The sequence below is a fragment of the Leptosomus discolor genome, chromosome 4 (assembly GCF_034619465.1).
Source record: "Leptosomus discolor isolate bLepDis1 chromosome 4, bLepDis1.hap2, whole genome shotgun sequence".
NCBI lineage: Eukaryota > Metazoa > Chordata > Aves > Leptosomiformes > Leptosomidae > Leptosomus > Leptosomus discolor.
Genome location: NC_141394.1, coordinates 45045161 through 45064412, shown reverse-complemented (window position 1 = coordinate 45064412; position 19252 = coordinate 45045161). Strand labels below are relative to the sequence as shown.

The 19252-nt window shown below is 39.4% G+C and overlaps 1 protein-coding gene across 1 annotated transcript; it reads right to left on the bottom strand.

The window, feature by feature from the left end:
* Positions 1–930: 930 nt before the first annotated feature.
* RNF175 (ring finger protein 175) lies at positions 931–19020 on the bottom strand. Its single transcript, XM_086464809.1, is given in 8 exon segments — positions 931–1045; positions 1855–1915; positions 1918–1987; positions 2627–2744; positions 4405–4512; positions 5391–5545; positions 13571–13706; positions 18944–19020. Coding segments are annotated over 8 exon segments (840 nt in total).
* Between the last annotated feature and the right edge of the window lie 232 nt (positions 19021–19252).

The following is a 19252-nucleotide window of genomic DNA, read 5'->3' as shown; positions in this document are numbered from 1 at the left end:
GGCACTATCATGCGAAAGGGTGTATAGCACACCAGAGTTCAGCCAACCGCTATTTTCTCTGGCCTTTTAAAATTAAGTACAGAATATGCATATAATTGTAGACAGGTAAATGTCCAACACTTTGCATTCTCACTAATCTGAGTCCTATTCTAGACCCAGAATTAATACCTTGGGCAATGCCTATAACAACTGATTGCCAAAACACCAGATAGCAGAGCCAGTACAAAAGTTGTCCATACAAGATGTGTGCATTCCCACCTAATCTCCTGTTAAGGAAAATGGAGAGAAAAATGTAACAATAGGTTTGCTGTTATAATCTTGGTGTTTTTTCTTAGCCAGAATCAAAGAAAAGGTATTGGGTTAAAATTTTGAAATGTCTTCTTTTCAACTCTTCTAATTTACTTTCTTTTTTATAGGGGTAACATTAAAATTAAATATCCTCCCCACATATGGTTAAAATAGGCTTCAAAAAAGTAAGCCAAACTTTGCTTCCACTCAAGCAGGTTTCTATATGTGCAGCAGCAAATCTTCAACTACTATTTCATTTGCTAAAGTAAAATGTTGTAACTACTAAGAGAAGGGGGAATAAACAGCACTTGTTCTGAAAGTGGATTATATCAATTTTGTTATTTCATTAAAGAGCAAAATCCACTGTATGGTCTTTCTGAAACTGCGATTTACATTCTTTAAAACGTTCCTCTCATTACAAAGATGATTTCCGGATGTCTTCAAATCGAGAAGGAAAATAATATGCACTTTTCTTTTCCTAGCTTGCTCGGGGTCTTAGATAAGATAAAGGCAAACAGAACTATCATCTTCCCTAAATATAATTGTTCCTTAATAATAATTGTTTTTCCATTTATTTAGTGTGGCTATCTCATCCCTCCACTGCAGATCAAAACAAGAATTAGTAAGTAATCAGGCTATGGTTTAGAAAATCCAAATCAAAAGCACACTTGTCTTCAAATCAACTTTCTCAGGGCAGTATGGGCAAGTCTGGTTCTTGCCAACAATGCACCAACCACAGATGCAGGATTCATGAAACCTGGTATCAGGTGTATTGTTAACGAATCTTTCAAATACAAACAAGGCCCAATGCTTACATCTGCAAACCTAGTCAAACCATCAAGAGATAATTTTAATGACTGATTATGGATACTGCTTTGTTTTATAACCAAGCAGTTTCAAATTACTTAAAATACTTAGAATATTTAGATCTAATTTAAAGTTGAATCCAATGTCCTGAACATCCTGACTTCATAAAAGAAGCCAGGACACTTTTATGAACTGCAGAAGGAGATGATTAGTAACATTGTTCCAGCATGTATGCGATACCTTTCATTTTAGTTTCTGGAATGCAAAATGCTGAGTTGTTTGATACCCCCGAGTATGAGACACTGGATCTTCTGTAAGGCTGTAGGGTACGTATGTGCCCTCATCTGAGAAGGGTTCCACATCTGCCCAGCAAAGACAGCCCCAGGCACAGCCAGAGGAAATCCTTTGCGGTACACGGGACCCTGCATTAGCAGACCTGCCCAGCATGCCTGGTCTAACATACTGCCAGGCACACCCACACAGGCTGTGCATGAAGTACCTGGAAGGCGGGTTTAGGCATGAAACTGTAGGGTTATGGCCACTCTTCCATCAGTTGTCTGTCAAAAAGCTGCATGGCCTCAACTTGTGTCACAGAACTGAAATACATTTCATGCGCCTATTTTTACTTTTGTGCTATGTTGTTTCTGAGTGTGGTTTTGGTTCCTTTTTTTTCTTGATATTTTTTGCCGTTGTTATTGTTTTTTAATGCAGCATAGAAGAGGAGAAAACAACAGTTCCATAATTACGTGGAAAGGATACACATGATTACGGGACAGCTGGTAGGTATTTTCAATGATCCCTTCTTCATTTATGTCCACAAAATTTTCTGCCCGCAGACTGCACAGTTGTCATTGGACAAATTTCTTGTTGGTATGCCACTGATGTTGTAAAACTGTCAAGATCAAGTTTACAGGAAAAAAAGAAGCCAAAACCCAACAAAATATTTGCTTAAAGTCAAGGATGCATAAACACATTTTAAGTGCCATCAAAGATAAGGACAGCACAAAAATGGCTACAGTTGTCTTAGTTTACTAGAACCAGGATGCACAGTTACCAAGAAATAATTAAAATCTTATTGTTGATGCAAGAATTTTAGCAACTGTCTGCTTGATTTTGAGTAACTGAGACATAAAAGAATTGTGCTGAGATAATCACCTTATTTGGAAAGGGAAGAGAAGAGCTACAAAAAGAAAAGGGCAAGCAGAGTCTTTCACAGACTATGGGGAAGTAAGAAGCTTGACTTCCTATGGCAATTAAAATTATGTAGTCTCATGTACATAGGGACCCACCTGTTGGAAACCCCAGATCAGGCCCTGGCACATGTCACTGGCTACTACTTCATTAAGACTATTCTAATCATAAGATTGACAAGGGAGTTCAACAGTTTGTCTGTGGCACAAGAACCGCTCTCCTCAAGGAAAAGTGAGGTTAGTTTATTGCAAGACTATCACAAAATCAGGGGCACGGGAGATTCAAGAGCTCGCTTCAGTCCTTGCAAGAGGTATTCAGGATGATGATCCCTGGCACTTACACCAATGGTGGGAGCCATATAGTCAGAACAAAGCTTGGCGATGTCTCTTCCTATCACTCTATAGTACAGTCCATAAAAAAAAAAAAAAAGTCACAGTAAAATCCGTGGACTTGTCAGACTCGATTGTGTCATAAAACCACAAAAGAGTACTTGGATGAGTCTACTCTTGACCAAAACACCAGAAAAAGTAAAAATCAAGGAGATTTTTACTCCAGTTTGTTCCTGCTTCCTTTAAACTGCAGGTTTAGTTTCATTTTCTTTTGCAGCAGCACGCACCCTCATACTTGACAGCAAGCAATGTTGAAAGTAGGCTATGAACTGCTTTTGGAGCCACAGCTACTCAGCTCTGTAATAGGAAGGCCAACCTGACACATTTTCTTATAGAAAGGGACTTTGCTTAGAGTCTTATTATACAGAATGATTACGTCTATTTCATTGTTTTGCAGAAGCAACAAGATCAGTCAAATCTCAATAAGGTGTAAGATGCTAGTCAAAGAAATGTAAAGTTTTTGTAGCTGAAACAGCCAACTGCCCTCCTGAATATAAATTCCTCAGAATAAAATCTTTGTTAAATTGCAGCTAGAGGTATTTAATGCCCTACCCCCAAAATGCCTCAACCCAACAGAGTTTTAAAAAACATTAACATCTCTCGTCATCTCTTTGAGACTGTACATGTTACAGGTCTTGGGAGTCTGAAACCTGGCTACCAAATACTCGTGAGACTGAAGCGTCTCATGACTTGTCATTTCTGCTGCAACAGGGCACAAAGTAAGAACCTTTAAAACAGAGCTAACTATTTTTGTCATCATATCTTTAAAATACACTGGTAGGGGAATTTAGCTGGGTAAATAAAATACCTCAAGACAATAAAGCTTAACAGTATTGGTAACACAAGATTGTTAAGTTTCTGCCAAGAGTTTTCCATCAGAGCTACATACTTTTGGGTTAATCAACTGTACAATGTCTGGGCAATAAATCTGACACTTAAAGGAACAGCTGATTTACGTATGTGCAGTATCTCCAATACTCCAAGAAGTGTTGGACCTACAGCAGATGGATTATGTAGTTGATCTACAGGCTCTTGAGGAATCCCTGGAATTTCTGGACAGACAGTGCCTCAGAGTCCAGCACAGTAGTTCTGACTGGGCTGCTAGTCAGACAGAAATCCTGGACAAACATAAAGAAAATTCATATTCTACCCAGGCAAAAATTCTAGTTGGATTAAGAAGTTATGTTGAGAATCATCTGGGCATACAGTATAGTCTTTGGGAATAGTCAAAATAAAAAAAGGAGAATGCCCTAGCAACATTATAGCCTGGTAGAGCAGGAAATCATAATTATCAGAAAGAATTAGCATGTGGTTTTGATATGAATGTGCTTATTTATTTTTATCCTTTATGTCAAGTCTTTTCATGTCTCATCTCCTTCAGGTATATAAATGAAGGTTATTTCCATATTGAGGATTAACTCAGCAGTTAAATTAGGGGATTAAATGAGTGAACACGGTGACTGTATGAAGTTTAAGGTTTTTTCCCTCATCGCTTCACACCACAAACACAAGTTGTAAAATGGCTAAATATCAAACTTCACACCAACTACGCAATAATGAAATTCAAGAAGTAAGAGAACCTACAGCTACACAATGTAAAAGGGGTTTCGTATGTTGAGGTGAGCGGTGAAGAGACCAGCCTGGAACAGTTTCCCTGCAAACAAAGTAAAATCTATCAAATAGGAAATCATAATAGTTACCAGTTGCAATTTTACCTGGAGATACCTACCTAAAGAATAAATTAAATGCAAACATGGTAAACATTATGGCTAGATAACCCACAATTCCAATTGCATAACTTAGTTTATAGATCAGGAGGAACCATTTGTAGACCAACCTACGGATAAGAAAAAAGAAAGACTGCGCTTTTCAGAGAGTGGCACAAAATGCCACATATGTAGCTTCTGCTGAAGTATTCGTATAAATTCAACAGAAGTTTTACACTTCTGTATTTCTCCCTTACTTAAAGGTGAATAAAAATGTATAATACAGGAAAAAAACAAACCAAAACAAAACCTTCTTGTTTTGCTTCAGTTTTCACAAGAAATGGTAATTGTGAACAGCTTGCTAACATAATTAAATCTAACAGTTGGGAATTGTGAAGGAGTGAGACATAGGCCAGAACAGGACAAGAACAGGTGAAAAAGCAATAGAGGTAAGTTAGATATAGTCAAGTCAGTATACCACCAATGAAATTTATCTAAAATACTTAAAAGCTAGCAGAAGCAATCTCTGAACCATTAGTAATTGTCTTTGCGAGCCCAGGGTGGAGAGGTGGAGTTTCAGAAGACTGGAGAAGGAAGAATACAGACCTCTCTTTAGGGAGGCAAAGGGGGCTCTAAGGAATAAATTCAGACTATTTGGCATATATACCAAGTTGAGCTCTTCAGGCTCAGTAACACTGGGGTGACTGCTGATGGTAAGAGTCTGCAGAACGAAAAACCAAGATAGAACTGATGAAATTAATTTAATTTTAACTCTTGTTTAATTCTTTTTCATTTGTGCGTTATGTTTGATAAATACTGGTTTAGAGGAACTTATCCATACTGCAGTTGGAAGATTCCTTCAAATTCAAGTGCCAATGGCCCTTTCTGTAATCTGTGAAGATCTGTTCCAAGGAAATTCTTATTTGTTCTTCTCCTTCTATAAGTTTCCTTTAAGAAACAATACAAAAAACCCTGAAAAACAAGGCAAAACCAACAAAAAAGGACATACTGTGGTGTTCTTCCCAAGAGAGTTTTGTGGATTGCTCTGAAAGTGATGTAACTGGTAATAACTGAGAGCATTTCTCACATGGACAGGGATCTCTATGAGTAAAGTCTGACGGTAAAATAAAGAGGAACAACCCACATCTGCAGCAGTGTGACTAACTGTTGGCAAAACTGAGACAGCCATTTCAAAGTAATGACATCCTATGGTTCCATTTTGTATGGTTAGGTTTGGTTAACAGGTTGCCGAACTGTAAGTCACACAAAAAAAGGTGACTTGTGTCAGCATTTGACATAAGAGGGCCTTTGACCCTAGAATAACAATGTTAGTCTGCCTTGCACCCTGTAAATAATTAGTAATCTCAGTGTAGTAAATGGTTATAACACTGAGATACAACTCATCAGACCCCCACATTCCATCTGCAAAAAAACAAAACTGCCTTTGATAGAATTAATGCTACTGAAAAAAAAAAAGGTTAAAGTTTGTTTTCTCACTCAAATTATATATGGTGACTGCAGGACTAAATCTTTGGGAGTGTTTTCTGAAATCGGTGGAGGCAGTTTGGCCTTTAAGCCCTAGAGCTGTTCTAATAAACTTTTGGAAAGGCACCTTTGGCAGCATTAATTTGGGATGCCACTCAGTTACATAACCACACTACTGAATGTTTTTCTTAAAAACTCCTTCTACAGCACAACAAAATGCTGTGGTTTAAACTTTTAAAACTTTTTTCTAAGTGAAATTATATCAAACTTAATATGTATATTTGCTGGGAATTGCCCACAGGGAGGAAATATTCTACTTCTTTTCCAATAAGCAAATTTTTGAAACCCACTGAAGAGTCAAAAGCCCTGTAACGTCAGCTCTGTGATCATATTAATAAACTGTGGATTTGGGATTGTGGAAGCCTGATCATGACAATGATAAAGCAAGACTGACTTTAATATGTGTTTGTAGAGTCAGCTTCTGCATCTTTACAGAAAGGTTACTGTCCTAGGTTACAGTGTAAGATGTGCCCCCCCCCAAAAAAAATTCTATTACCATCTTCAGGAGCGGTTGAGACCACGTGGGGCGGTGCTCCCTACCTCCCCCCTCTGGACTAACTTCTGTTAATGGGCACAACAATGCCTTATCGCCTGACCCATCGATAACTTGCTCCTGGGCTATCTCCTGTTAATGGCCCATCAAGGAACTGCCTCACGACTCCCCATCCCATTGTGAGATGCTCCGCCCGGGGGGAAGGAGCCAAGCAGTCCATGCTAAATAAAAACTGAGGTCTCGAACACCCTAGCAGCCTTCGTCCACTGGATTCCCAGAGGAGTTTTTCCCCCCCACTGGAGTTCCAGAGGACAAGAGCTACCTACCAACCACTGGACCTTCGGAGGAAGACCAGACTCTTTTACCTGATTGCTGCTTCCACAGAACTACATCCATCACTTCAGGAGGACTGCAGCCAGCATCTTATCGGACTGCTACTGCCACCCTAACAGGGTGTCAGGTTATATTTCTGACTCTGTCAGTGTAAACCAGTGGGTTGGGTTTGTTTGTTTGTTTGTTTGTTTTTGTTTTGTTTTGTTTTGTTTTTTTCCTGCCTTGTGTTTTTTATATATATATATATATATATTAGTAAAGAACTGTTATTCCTATTCCCCATATCTTTGCCTGAAGGCCCCTTAATTTCAAAATTAAAATAATTTGGAGGGAAGGGGGTTGCATTTTCCATTTCAAGGGAGGCTCCTGTCTTCCTCTGCAGACACCTGTCTTTCAAACCAAGACAGTTACTAAAAATAAAAACAAAAAATCTGAGGGGAGAATGTTTTCAAATTTATGTTTGGTTTGGGGAGAGGGGATTTTTTAAAAGCAAACAAACCACACAATCCATCTTGAGTAAAAAGCTATGCCTATGGAAGATGAATCTCCTCCCTTAACCCAAAAAGTAGAATTCTGAAGGAGTGCGTGTTACTCCCTGTGAAACCTAACACAGTTTTGCTACAGATCTCAACTGAAGCAGGACTGGATTCTTCTTCTCCTAAGAAAAAGGAAAAATGTTTTAAAAAAAAATCCCCCAACCCCCTAGAAAGCATATGCAACTATTGAGCAAACTGGCATTTCACAACATAAGTTTAAATAATTAACAAGATAGAAACTCCTGTAAAAGATAACAACGCAGCACCATTAGATCGCATTGCTGCTATGCATTTCTTCATCCTGCAGCCCTGGCTTTATGGGACCACAGTCTGCTGTTTGTGACTATAAAAGTGACAGAGGTCCTTCTGTGCCACGCAGCCCTTCTGGTATGCCACAGGTCAGTGGTCCCTACACACCTCTGACTGCAGAGCCTGAGGGCTCCCAGCCTTCACTGGAGGCCACCAAAAGCTCCCTGTTGCCTCCCTGCCTTGCTACTATCCAGCGTGACCCCTTTCCAATGTGCTTATATACTCTGGGTTGCTTTTTTTTTTTTTTTTTCAGTAGACTGAAAGTAAAGTCTGAATCTAAGCGGCAAAGCCAAAACTGAATAGGCACACGTCTTCAGTAAAGTGGCTACTTTCTAATACAAATCTATAAAAGAACTTTGTTATCATGTTAGCTGCAAAATGAAATTTTAATTAATTAAAAAATGGTATCACAACCTTCTCTTGGGTGACGCTGTTATCAGATCAATTGGTGTATACTGTTTGCAGTAATTGTTTCAAATTTCCTTATTGATTTTTATGTCTTCCAGCTTGTTAGTTTCAATACTATTAGCCTCTACATGAAATGCATGAGTATTTTGTCATGTAAAGGAGGACAAAGATAGGAATCAAGTCATACAGATGAAAACCTCCATATTGATTTATTATTAATACGGGAAGGTCACCATCTGGACAATTCCATAAAATAATACATCTGCATTGCTGCTAAATGGGAACTTTAACATCTGGATCATATTATTCCAAATTTTCCTCATCCACCCATCATAGCAAGAGGAATTTCCTGACAAATCAGATTGCTGCCTAAAGGTAAAATGTTTTTCTCATTACCATACTTTAAATGAGCTCAAAAAGACCTAGAAGTGAAGTCAGCATCAGCGTCACAAACAACTTTCCCATTTCCTAATTATGCAGATTAATTAGGTCACACAAGCACCAACTGAAAAATGTCCATCTGTCCTCTGCTTCCCTCACAACGCTCCCCCTACTCTGAATGAGTAAGAATGCCTATCACCAGCAAATTCAACAGAAGAACATTATTCCACTATTCTTTCCCTCTTAAAGCATATGGTTAAAGCTGCACACATAAAGAAAATAACTGTGTAATTATTAGATTTATTGTGAGAGATTGACCTTACCAGAACTTCTTAACTTGGCAACGCAAGCTAACTAGCTCTCTAAAAATCTAGTTTCTTTTGATGTAGACATATTCAAATACTCAAAAACTTATGCATGGAAGAAATAATAAATCAGCTGTTTGAGGCTTTTTTAGGGTTTAAATTAGTATGCTTATACTTGATAGTACATTGGAAATTGGCAGGGATTTCTATATTAAGTAAATCAACCAACTTTATTTTCAAGATTTGCCTCATTTCTTAGGTATAGAAATCAATGCTGTCATAACTATGCTGCTTCATTTGTCAACTATATTCCAAAGTAAGTTCTCATTACATGACTGCCACACGGTACAAGATACATAATCAGTAAAATGCACAACCACCTATGGGACCAGAAGTAAGGCTTTCGTGTTTGAGATCATTCTGAGACCATGACAATTCTGCCTTTCTACCTCAGATATTTTAAGATTTCTATTATGCGAGGGGAGAGCAATTTTGTCCATATATACATCAGCTTTATTTAATTTTCATCAATGGACAGCTTTTAACAGCAAGCAAATTGCATTAAAAGAATCAGCTGAGTATCTGATAGTCGGAATTTCCCTTGGGAAAATATGGAGTCAGAACAGTAATAAGCTTTTTCTTTCCTTCGCCATTTGACATGCTAGACTACTGCCTTTATGTTGAGAAAAATCGATAGGATAGCCTAGGACAGGATAGGAATGGGTTTTCAAGGACGGTAATTCTCTGACTAGCATTCTTCATTGGCACCCTGCATCCCAGAGCACACATTACAGTCGCAAGCATGCAATTGTCTGCACCTCACTGAGTTAGAGGAGTGTAAAATTTGTGAATGAAATGGAGAGAGTGTTACCTGAACATAGGTGCAAATCTATTGAAAATCAGGTTTTTACAACGTGAATTAGCAGAACACAGGCTCCATATTTATTTTTTTTAAATCTCAAATAACAATTACAAAATTCTCAAAAGTAACTGAAAAAATGATAGTTTTCTCTAATCTGCTTCCTCATATAGAATTTAACCCCAAACTGTCAGCTACCATCTAGAAGAGAAACACAATTGTCAGAGTGGCCTATATTTTATTTCAGGTAAAGACTTATTAGAAAAATCCTCTTCCTTATTCCCCCCCATTAGGATCACATCCATGTTACTTTATATATAGCCATCTGGTGAAGAGCAATCTCTTCCTTCTTGCCAAAATTGTCCACAGCTGAGCTTTGGTTACTTTGCTGCAACTTTTTCGCTGTAGCCTCTTTGAAATAGGAGCCTTCTGCAGCATGCCTTTTTTTCAGGAGATGTTTTACATTTTCGATAAGCCTGGATAAAGCTCTTTTGGAAGGTACAAGCTGTTGCTGTTTCTCTTGCATCTAGTAAGTAGTTGCTGCTTTTCACTTTTTGTTCTTTTTAAGCAAGCTAATGAATGCCCTTTCCACTTAGGGATGATTTTATGCTCCCTTTGACTTTCATTTCCGTTTTCTTTCAAAAAAACCCAAACTTTTCTTTTTTACATGTTTGCAAAGCACTTTGAAGGGGAGGGTGGGAGTTAAATCACAGCAATCCTTTGCTTTATTTCTGCTAACAGGACTGTGCAATTCTCTCTGAGCTCTTACTGTGTCAGAGAATAGTTTGAGTATTTGGAGCAGGGAGCTATACATGCAAACCCCCATCATGACCTCAGAGAATCAGACAGAAAAGTTTGTCAGCTGATGCTGCCTTCCAAGCCATGATATGGAATGGAGGGCTGGCTACTTGTTTCATTGATCTCTTGGGACAGAAAATAAAGAATAAAGTAGTTTTTGATCAGAGAAAAGGAGTCTTATGTTTACCCATCACACTGAAAATACCATGTTCTACCTCTTCATCTGATTTCCCTTCTCTTTTCCTTCTAAAGATGCAACTGTGTTTTTACAAGCAGGGGAAAGTATTTGGTTTCTTCAGCATTATACACTGTTGTGCATAACATATATGTGAACTATACAGGCATATACCAAGCAGTCAAAAGCTGGATGGTAAGTAAGAGAAATGCATAAGCAAGCAAAAGTAGAGGGCTGCTTTGTCTTTAGTGAGCATGTGGTTGTTTTCCGAATTTTGACTTATTTGAATATTTCCTATCAAATCAAACAAATTATATGCACATGAATGCAAGCATAATAACTGCCACCTGGAAAAGATGTAATGCAGAAGTCGAGACCTGCCTGCACTTAGGGGAGCAGCAGTTGTTTGTTTTATATCAAATGGACAATTTCCTGTATGCATTAACTAAGTTGTTTAAATCCTAAACGTGACCATCTTTACAGTTTCTGCTCCTGAATCAGAAGGCTTCCTTATCTGATACAACAATGTATACTAGTTATTTTTCATCTGTCTTGTGTAAGGATCTCATTAATCATTCAAATTTGTATCTTAATGTTTGTCCTATTTGTTAGTCTTTGAAGTACTGTGGATCAGATTTTGGCAGATACTGTACTGGTAGAAATTGGTAACCAACATTGTCACGCGATGTACTTTTAAAGTAAGTAAGCCAATGCAATGAGATCCACAGTGTGAAGTATCTGGATATGAAACATGAGGGCAGTTGTAACTTAATACACAAACTCGTAAGTTGTTTTGGTGACAAACGCTCCTTAAGTTACTTAACATGGAATAAATATGATAATATATAGAGCCAGTATACTGGCAGAGACCCACTGCAAGCAGTGTTTGCTATTATAAAATAATTTCATACATAGATGGTAGGTGTGAGAATATATTACTCTTCCCACTAAACAGAGCGCGAAGTGGAACTGCCAAAACTCAGTGCAAAGTGAACTTTAGCTTCCGCTGCTACTATTTATAGTGAAAGAGGCTCTGCTTTAGTTCCTCTTTTACTGGAGAAGGAGGCCTTGCTGCTGTCACACAGCTATGCACTGAAAATTGAGGCCCCAACATGTTTCTGGCACAGATGTTTTGTTTATTTTAAAATGCACTGCAAAAACACAAAAACCATCACAAAGTCTTATGTGATGGTTGTAGCTGTACTGGAGCCTCACTAAATTAGACTAAAGGCATTTAAAAGTTTGGGGTTTTTTACATATTGGCTATGTCACTTTGTAGGTGTGACTGGCTCCTGTAAACTAATAGATGAGAAGGAAGCTTCAATTGCTGAAGACTAAGCTACACAAGTAATAGGGCAGTAGCAAGTGTAGGCTATCGGCATTTTTGACTGAGGTTGAGCCTAGGTAGTACACATTAACTAACTTCAAATTCTACTAAGGAGGATAATGCCAAAGCAACAGAGTGCATACTTTTTAGACTCCTACAGGATTTCCCAGGCAGACAGAGACCTTCCCAGCTGCTCATCATCGTAGGCATACTTAGAGTTCAAATGTATTTCAGCACTGATTTGATACCAGTCCCATGCAAAATATTTTCAATTGAAAACAAATTCATGGACAGTCTGAGTGACTTCAGTCGCTTCACTGTTGTGTTCTTTATTCTAAATGTCTGTTGAAATCAGTAAGGCAAAAATTGGTAAGAAAGAAATATTTGGAAAGCTCTGAACTGAGATGCTAACAGGAACGTAAAATGTTTGAATCGTATGGCAGAACTGGTCTAGAAGAAAAGTTAAAGTGATAAAGTAGTATCATATATGATTATATTGTATGTGCTCAGGTATTGTATGCACTCAGGGTTAGGAGTGTGTGTTTGTAAAGGTTGAGGGTTAGTGACATGAAGCTAAAATCCTCAATGAGCTGCGCTACTTGTGACTTCATTAGACACTTCACCTGTACGCTGCCACGACCAACATTTCAATCACTGTTCCTAACTCCGCGAAGTATAGCTGAAGAGCCTGTTTCACAGTCTCTGTATTGCAATTTTATGCCACTGTGAAACTCCACTAACAGTAACACTGACGTAGATCAGACTGGTTTTCTATCCCGTACTAAAAGAGGTTCTGTAAATTGTATCAAGTTTTCATTCTTTAGTGCTCTACAGATCTGCCAAATCAGGGGCTATGATGCTTCGGAGTCTGAGCAGCAATGGCCAAAAGATAAAGTATTGATCATGACAGTTATTGATGTCACTGCTATTAAGAAGTTCAGTTACAAAAAAACCCCTGGATTTCAAACTACAGGTGGCTTAGGGCACTCATCAGCTGATGAAGATGGAAAAGTCAAGAAGCTGCTTGTGTGCTTAAAATTCTGCCTATCTGAAATAATCTGCATAATCCCCATTATTTGTTTAACATTTACTTAAAAATCACATTGCTTTTTAAGGACTGGTCCTTTCTGAGATGCCTAACTTTTTTTAAACTATTGAATAGGGAGGTCAGGTGTGGAAATCATGTCACACTCATTTTCTCAGGTTTACAGAGAAGTCTGTGGTAGGGGAAAGGAAGTGAGCTGAAGCACCATAAACCCCAGTTTTAGCACCTTAACCACAAGACAAGCTTTCTCTCTAATTAGGCATTTGTGTGAGTAACTTGATGAATAGGGGCCTTGGATTCTCTCAGTAAACCCTCTGTGTGACTACTTTAGCTAGATAAGGGTAGTGACTGTTCTTCTACCTCCTCCATTATTATGCAGTTATTTGAAAACTCAAAGCCTTTTCCTCAAAAGCTTTAAGGAAAGCCTACTGAAGACTGACCGTGGCATCAGTATGCAAACACAGAAAACAAAATATCAAGTTGTTTTTTCCTCCTACCTAAAAACTATTCTCCACCTGACCAAAGGCCATGGCTTGCTGCTTTCCACAGAGGCTCAGTTGTCTTGCTAGATGTAAACCCTTAACGCTATGTCATGACTCCCAACTGTTATCTGAGAAAGATGATGTCTTAACCACTACAGCTCCAAAACTGCTGTCTATCTGACAAGCTATTCGCGTTGTACAATCGACAGTGTCTTTGCTTCCACTGAACAAGGACAATCTGAGTAACAACCAAGGCTGCAATGAGAACAAACACTATTTCCATATGCACTGATTCACAGCCATGATGTCGCAACCTGAAAATATGCTTGCTATTTTAAAAAAAAAAAAAAAAAAAAAAAAAAAAAAAGTCTAGATTGATTTGTTAAATCTAGAGGTGACAGTAAGCCTTTGTGTGAGAGCTACTTTATGAGCAAATAGGTTAGCGTTGCTATGCACAAAGATACAAGGTAACAAACTAGATGCGAATACTTGGTCTTTGCAACTGGAACTATTATACTGAAAAAGGAAATGTAGTGTAAAGTAATGGGCAGAGAGTTGTCTTTTTTTTCTTTTCTTTTTCTAGTAACTCAGTCCTGAACATAAACATAGCTACAAACACATAGTGCCTACGAATTTTAAACAGACATTTCATAATCGGAGATGGGAGCCCTGCATAATCTTTTAGTCCAAGGTAAATGCAAACTCAGAAGAAGGTTTAAACCTCTATTTCTGCTTCCTTCCCTATAAAGTGAGAGTTGTAGCTGGTATTTATCTTCCTTCTAGAGTTAATGAAAGTTTTCTTGAGCCCCTAAGAAAGGAGGGGATTGTCTTGCAGCTATAAATGCGCCTCCTTCATAACTAGAGCTGAGTGAGTTTCTGTGTTAGATTGGAGCCTCATGCCCTTGCAGTAAGAATCGTGATCTTCATCTGAGTTTGACTCAAATTAACCCGGATGTTAGTTTTCCTCTGACCTGGAGCTTTCTAGGCCTACATTTCAGGACTCGGAACTCAACAGCACCTCCTGCCTTCTAGATCCGTGTATGCTCTGAGTGCACCCCAGCTGCACCCTGAAACGAAGCTAAAGAGACAGACATGCACCATCTCCCTTCCCCTTCCATGGTCTGCTCCTCGTGGGGAGAAACACTGTGCCTATGGGCTGGAAGCGAGCTGCAGCATGTTCTGGTTGACGCCTGCCCTAGAGGATTCGTGGATCAAGACCTCGTGTCATGGTGGCTGATGGGCAGCAGCTACTCTCTTCAGACACAGCCGGTGTTAAACCAGTTGGGATCCAGATTTGAGAAAGGAACTACACAAAAGCCATTACTTGCTATCACATGTTAGCCAAACTTTGAATCCAATTAAAACTTTTGACTTTGCAGAGATCTGGCTATAGGTTTAAAACATGTGGTTATTCCCCATCTCTTCAGAAGCAAAAGAGCAACAGTAGCCACGCTTTTTTCCATTTGAAAAGAAATGGCTACATGATGGATGATGTACTCAGATGCCACAGCGCTGAAGTGAGTACCAACACCAGTGTCAAACACCTGTCTTCCCAGCTTTATGCAAGTACCTCAGCGTACCACATCTTCTTTGCTGACAGTGTGCTTGCAAGAACTATCTCAAAGCAGCTCATCAGTGCGATGCATTTGGTGTCCCTCAGGCTGCAATCAAGGGTGCCCCCTTACGGGCAGCACACCGGTGCTGTGTGTGCTGGCAGGGCAAGCCTGTAGCTGGAGATAGCGTAATTAATGTGCATCCTAAGAAAAAGGAAGGTGGCAGCAGCAAAATAACAAGATTCTCCTCTCCACCCTGCTTCAAGCAGGTGTTAAAATGATGGCTAAAGGACCATTTCTTCATATTAGACTTACAAGGACAGGAAGTGTAGTATTCATTGCATCTAAAGGAAAACATTGTACTACAACAGCAATCTCCGTAATGATTGCTGTAAAGCTCTTCCCTATTTTGTTTTGCTGAGAAACTGATTAAACTGACAGAATAAAAAGTTCCAGTAAAACTTTTCAAGAAAAGAAAATTCTTTACTAACAACACTTCTGTGAACAAAATGTTGAAGGTTTCTGGTATCACCACAAATGTACAATTCATGCAACAAAATATTTGCAAGCAATATGTAAATTAACTTAACTTCCATTGTTCCTCTGTTGATGATAAACCATTTTCCTGAAACACATTCAAAACAAGTATTATAACTTCACGGTGAACAAAAGCCAGATGGGTTTTCTTCTCTTAACCCTCACCAGCCCTTCTGTCCTGGGAGTTGCTGGATAGATATGTTGGCAAGTTCCCTCCGCCTCTCTCTGTGGAAGCTGCTTAGAAACCTGCAGCTATGCCGAGGATGGCAGTCATGCAATTTCAGTGGCTGTGATGTACAATGGATGCAGCTAATGAATTCCCTCTTGGTGACTGACCAACAGGGACGATGGCGAACTCTGGAGACCTACAGGTACACCATAATTCAGCCAAAAGGGACCTTGGCAGTTATCTGGACCAACTTCCAGTGCAAAATCAAGTGAAGGACATCAGGTTGATCAGGGCTGAGTCCAGGTGAGTTACAAATATCTTCAAGGATGGACATTTCACTGCCCTTCTGGGCCTCCTGTGGCAGTGAATTCTCTTTTTTTCCTTCTTCAATACACAAGGATAAAATCACTCCGATAAAATCACTCCAATAATATTAGAAAGCTGAGGTTTAAATGAAATGTCTCTTAGACTTTATCAAAAAGGTCCAGGCAGCTACTCTAATTAGGCAGCTGTGCAGATACACCATAAATCCTGTGGTATAGCTCACACAAAAAAAAAAGGATGAAAAGAGGAATTTGAGAGTACTCAATGAAGTCTAAAGGTAGTACTTCTGCTTCCAAACTGATTCTATCAGAAAAGTTCATTATCAGAGATAGTGTTTAGCTCTTGTTTTTCCTTCAGAGTCTTCCAATTCTGTAAATAAGTGTTCAATTTTTCTACAAAACCTCTAAAACTCAAGGGGATAAATTTTCCCAATTTGTGTGAATGTTTGCTGGGTTTCAGTTGAAATATCCATGTGTGGTGGTGGTAGTTGCTGTTGTCAATATAACTTGAAGTGTCAAGGTGCCACTTTGTTTGGTTTTGCCATGTACATCTTAGCCCTATGGGTGATGTGTCCTTGCAGCTTGCTCTGAGTACTGAGGGATATGTTACAGTTTTACCACCTGCCTTAAGTAACTGTGTGGCACTTTGTACTTGTCTAAGGGAGAAATGGGGAATGCAAGTCACCATTCACTTGGGGAAAGATGCACGCTTTTAGAAGAATTTAAGTACCAAATGATACAACTGCAGCTAGAAGATACATCAAACACATCTAGATACCCAGCTGCTACTCTGCTTCCTCAGCTCCTTTTGCTGTTTCTGTCAGAAAAAGCATGATGCAAGTGGCTCCTGATCTCTCATCTTTGGAGGTCAAAAGGATTGAATTGAGGGAAGAAGGAGAAAAAAAAAAAAAAAAGGAAGGAAAGAAATTGCTTTTGTAATTTGTATGTATGTTAATGCACTTTTACAAAAGTCCTGAACCACACATCTGCAAACTCTCATCTCACTAGAACGGAATTAAATTGCAATGATTATATTATATAGGTCAAAGTGGAGATGCATTTAAATTCACACTGTATTATTTATTTGTTTACCAGCTAGCGAGTAACAGAACTTGCAGATTCTGAAAATGCATTTGTATCTTGCTAATTGAACCTGATTTCTGTTGTTACTGTGCAATAAAACTGGAAATATGCTTGGGATAGTTTAGATCCCACTTTTCTCAACATTGTAACATTTTGACTCTGTAGTAAGCTAGGGACCACTTAAGAGGAAGGCTAATGGGCCTTAAAAATAAAATGAGTTTTATTTCAAAGACAGCAGACCATTTGCTAGTATTTCATCATATTCTATTACTATACTTCTTTCCAACTTATTAAAGTGGAGAATTTGCACAAAATAGTGATATTTATGTTGTTATTTTTATTTTGTTTTCCCCCAACACATACTGATAATGATACTTCTTCATGTATCAGCCTATTTGTGCCAGAGTTTGGATGTGGCAGTGGTTAAAAAATGGAAACAAAATTACAGTAAAATTACAGTTGCCATGGTTTAACCCCAGCCAAACCCAGCACACAGTCCACGCAGTGTTTTTAACTTTATTTTGGATAACGCACAGCCAAATGAATCCTTGTATCTCCAGACATCCCTTTTTAACCTCTGATTGTTCTCCTCCTCCCTTGTGATGGTGGCAATGGCTTGGTGATGAGGGCTGCCCTGTACTAGGTGAGTGTGCCACATGAGGCAAAGACCAGAGCAGCACCTGAAGGCTTGTCACAACAAGGCAGCTAGGATGGGCTTTGTTTGTAGGGCAAAGAACTGGACGGGAGGGTTTAAGGAAAGAACCATGGGATGCTGCTACCTGGGTGCTGCAGTTTGTGATGCAGGTGTTGGGAGAATGAAGACCGAAAGTAATGCATACAAGGAGGCACGGTGGAGTGTGTTGACAGTGGCCATGGAGAAATACAATGCAAATACTACACGGCAGCATGATGCTGTGTGTGCAGCATCAGGTATAATAACCCTGAGCAACCCTGGCCATGAAGGTACAAATGTAGGGGAGAGTGCTGGGGTCTGCTGTGTGGCATGGGAGTGCGGGAGGGTATTGTGGGTGCTGGCAACGGGGAAAGGACGACAAAGCTCTATTTTAATGTGTGGACAGACTAAAGCATCCGAAAGTTTTATTTTGGTCAACAGGAAACAGACAATTAAAGGTTTTGGACCCAGCTAGGGATTGTAACATCAGTGTGTAAGGGATGATCAGTGAATGTATGGCCATGGGCATGACCTTGCCCTTGCCAGTGTCCCCTCAGTCACAGCAAACTGTGACCTGTCAAAAAGTATTCACTATAAATGCAAAACTTTTCTAAACACAGCATCAGTCAGCAGCAGCCGGGGATAAAGACTACATGCTATTTGTGCAGTCAGGGTCTCTCTTCTGGCTGCTGGGTAAAAACTACTTGCTAATGAGGTGTAAAGTAACTTTATCCACCTAAAACTGGACAGAATGAGACAAGAAAATAATAATGGCTTAAAAGAATAGGCAGAATGGCTTTTATATGAGTAGAACTATTTTCTTGTCACAGTCCAGGTGAATCCCTTTTTATTTACACTGGGGTGAAACAGAAACTTCAGAGCAGACAGGCAGGTGTCCTGATGTGCGCTTTAACTTCTTCAGTTGGATGACTGAGAGTTTTGGAGTTTTGGAGTTTTTTAATCTTGAAAAAAGTAATTTCTCCAAATACACATGCATTGCTCACTATCATTTACCTCATCTTTATTGCAGTGTTGTACTAATTTTCCAGCATTTAATGTGCCTTGTTTTAAACTAGATTGGTCGTTGGGGGAAGGCCCGTGTGTTCTTATGTATGCTTTATTCACTAAGCACACAAAAACTGTGCCTGAGTTTTTTGGTACTACTGTAGTCCTAAAGAAGAGTAATTATGATTAATGACTGGAGTTGTACAGAGAGCTACCATCTCACCCTGTGCCAGCTGCTGTAAAATCCTGCAAAAGCTGTATGAGGGCAGGGAAATCTTGAAAGTTTCTTGATGGCTCCATTTTCCAAGAGGGAAGAAAAAGTTGTAGAGGCAAATGAGGGCCTGACAGCCTCGTTCTCCAGGAGTGGGCTAGCAGAAGGGTGCCCAGCCCTGCTGAGCTGGAGCAGGAGAGGTGGGCGATGCCCAGCCCGTGGGCTGAGAAGCACAAATGCCCCTTTATTTGGGGGCAGAAGCACTGGGTTTAGCTTTAGAGGTGCGGGTTTGTCTCTGCCCCTTCCTGCGGAGGCCTGGGG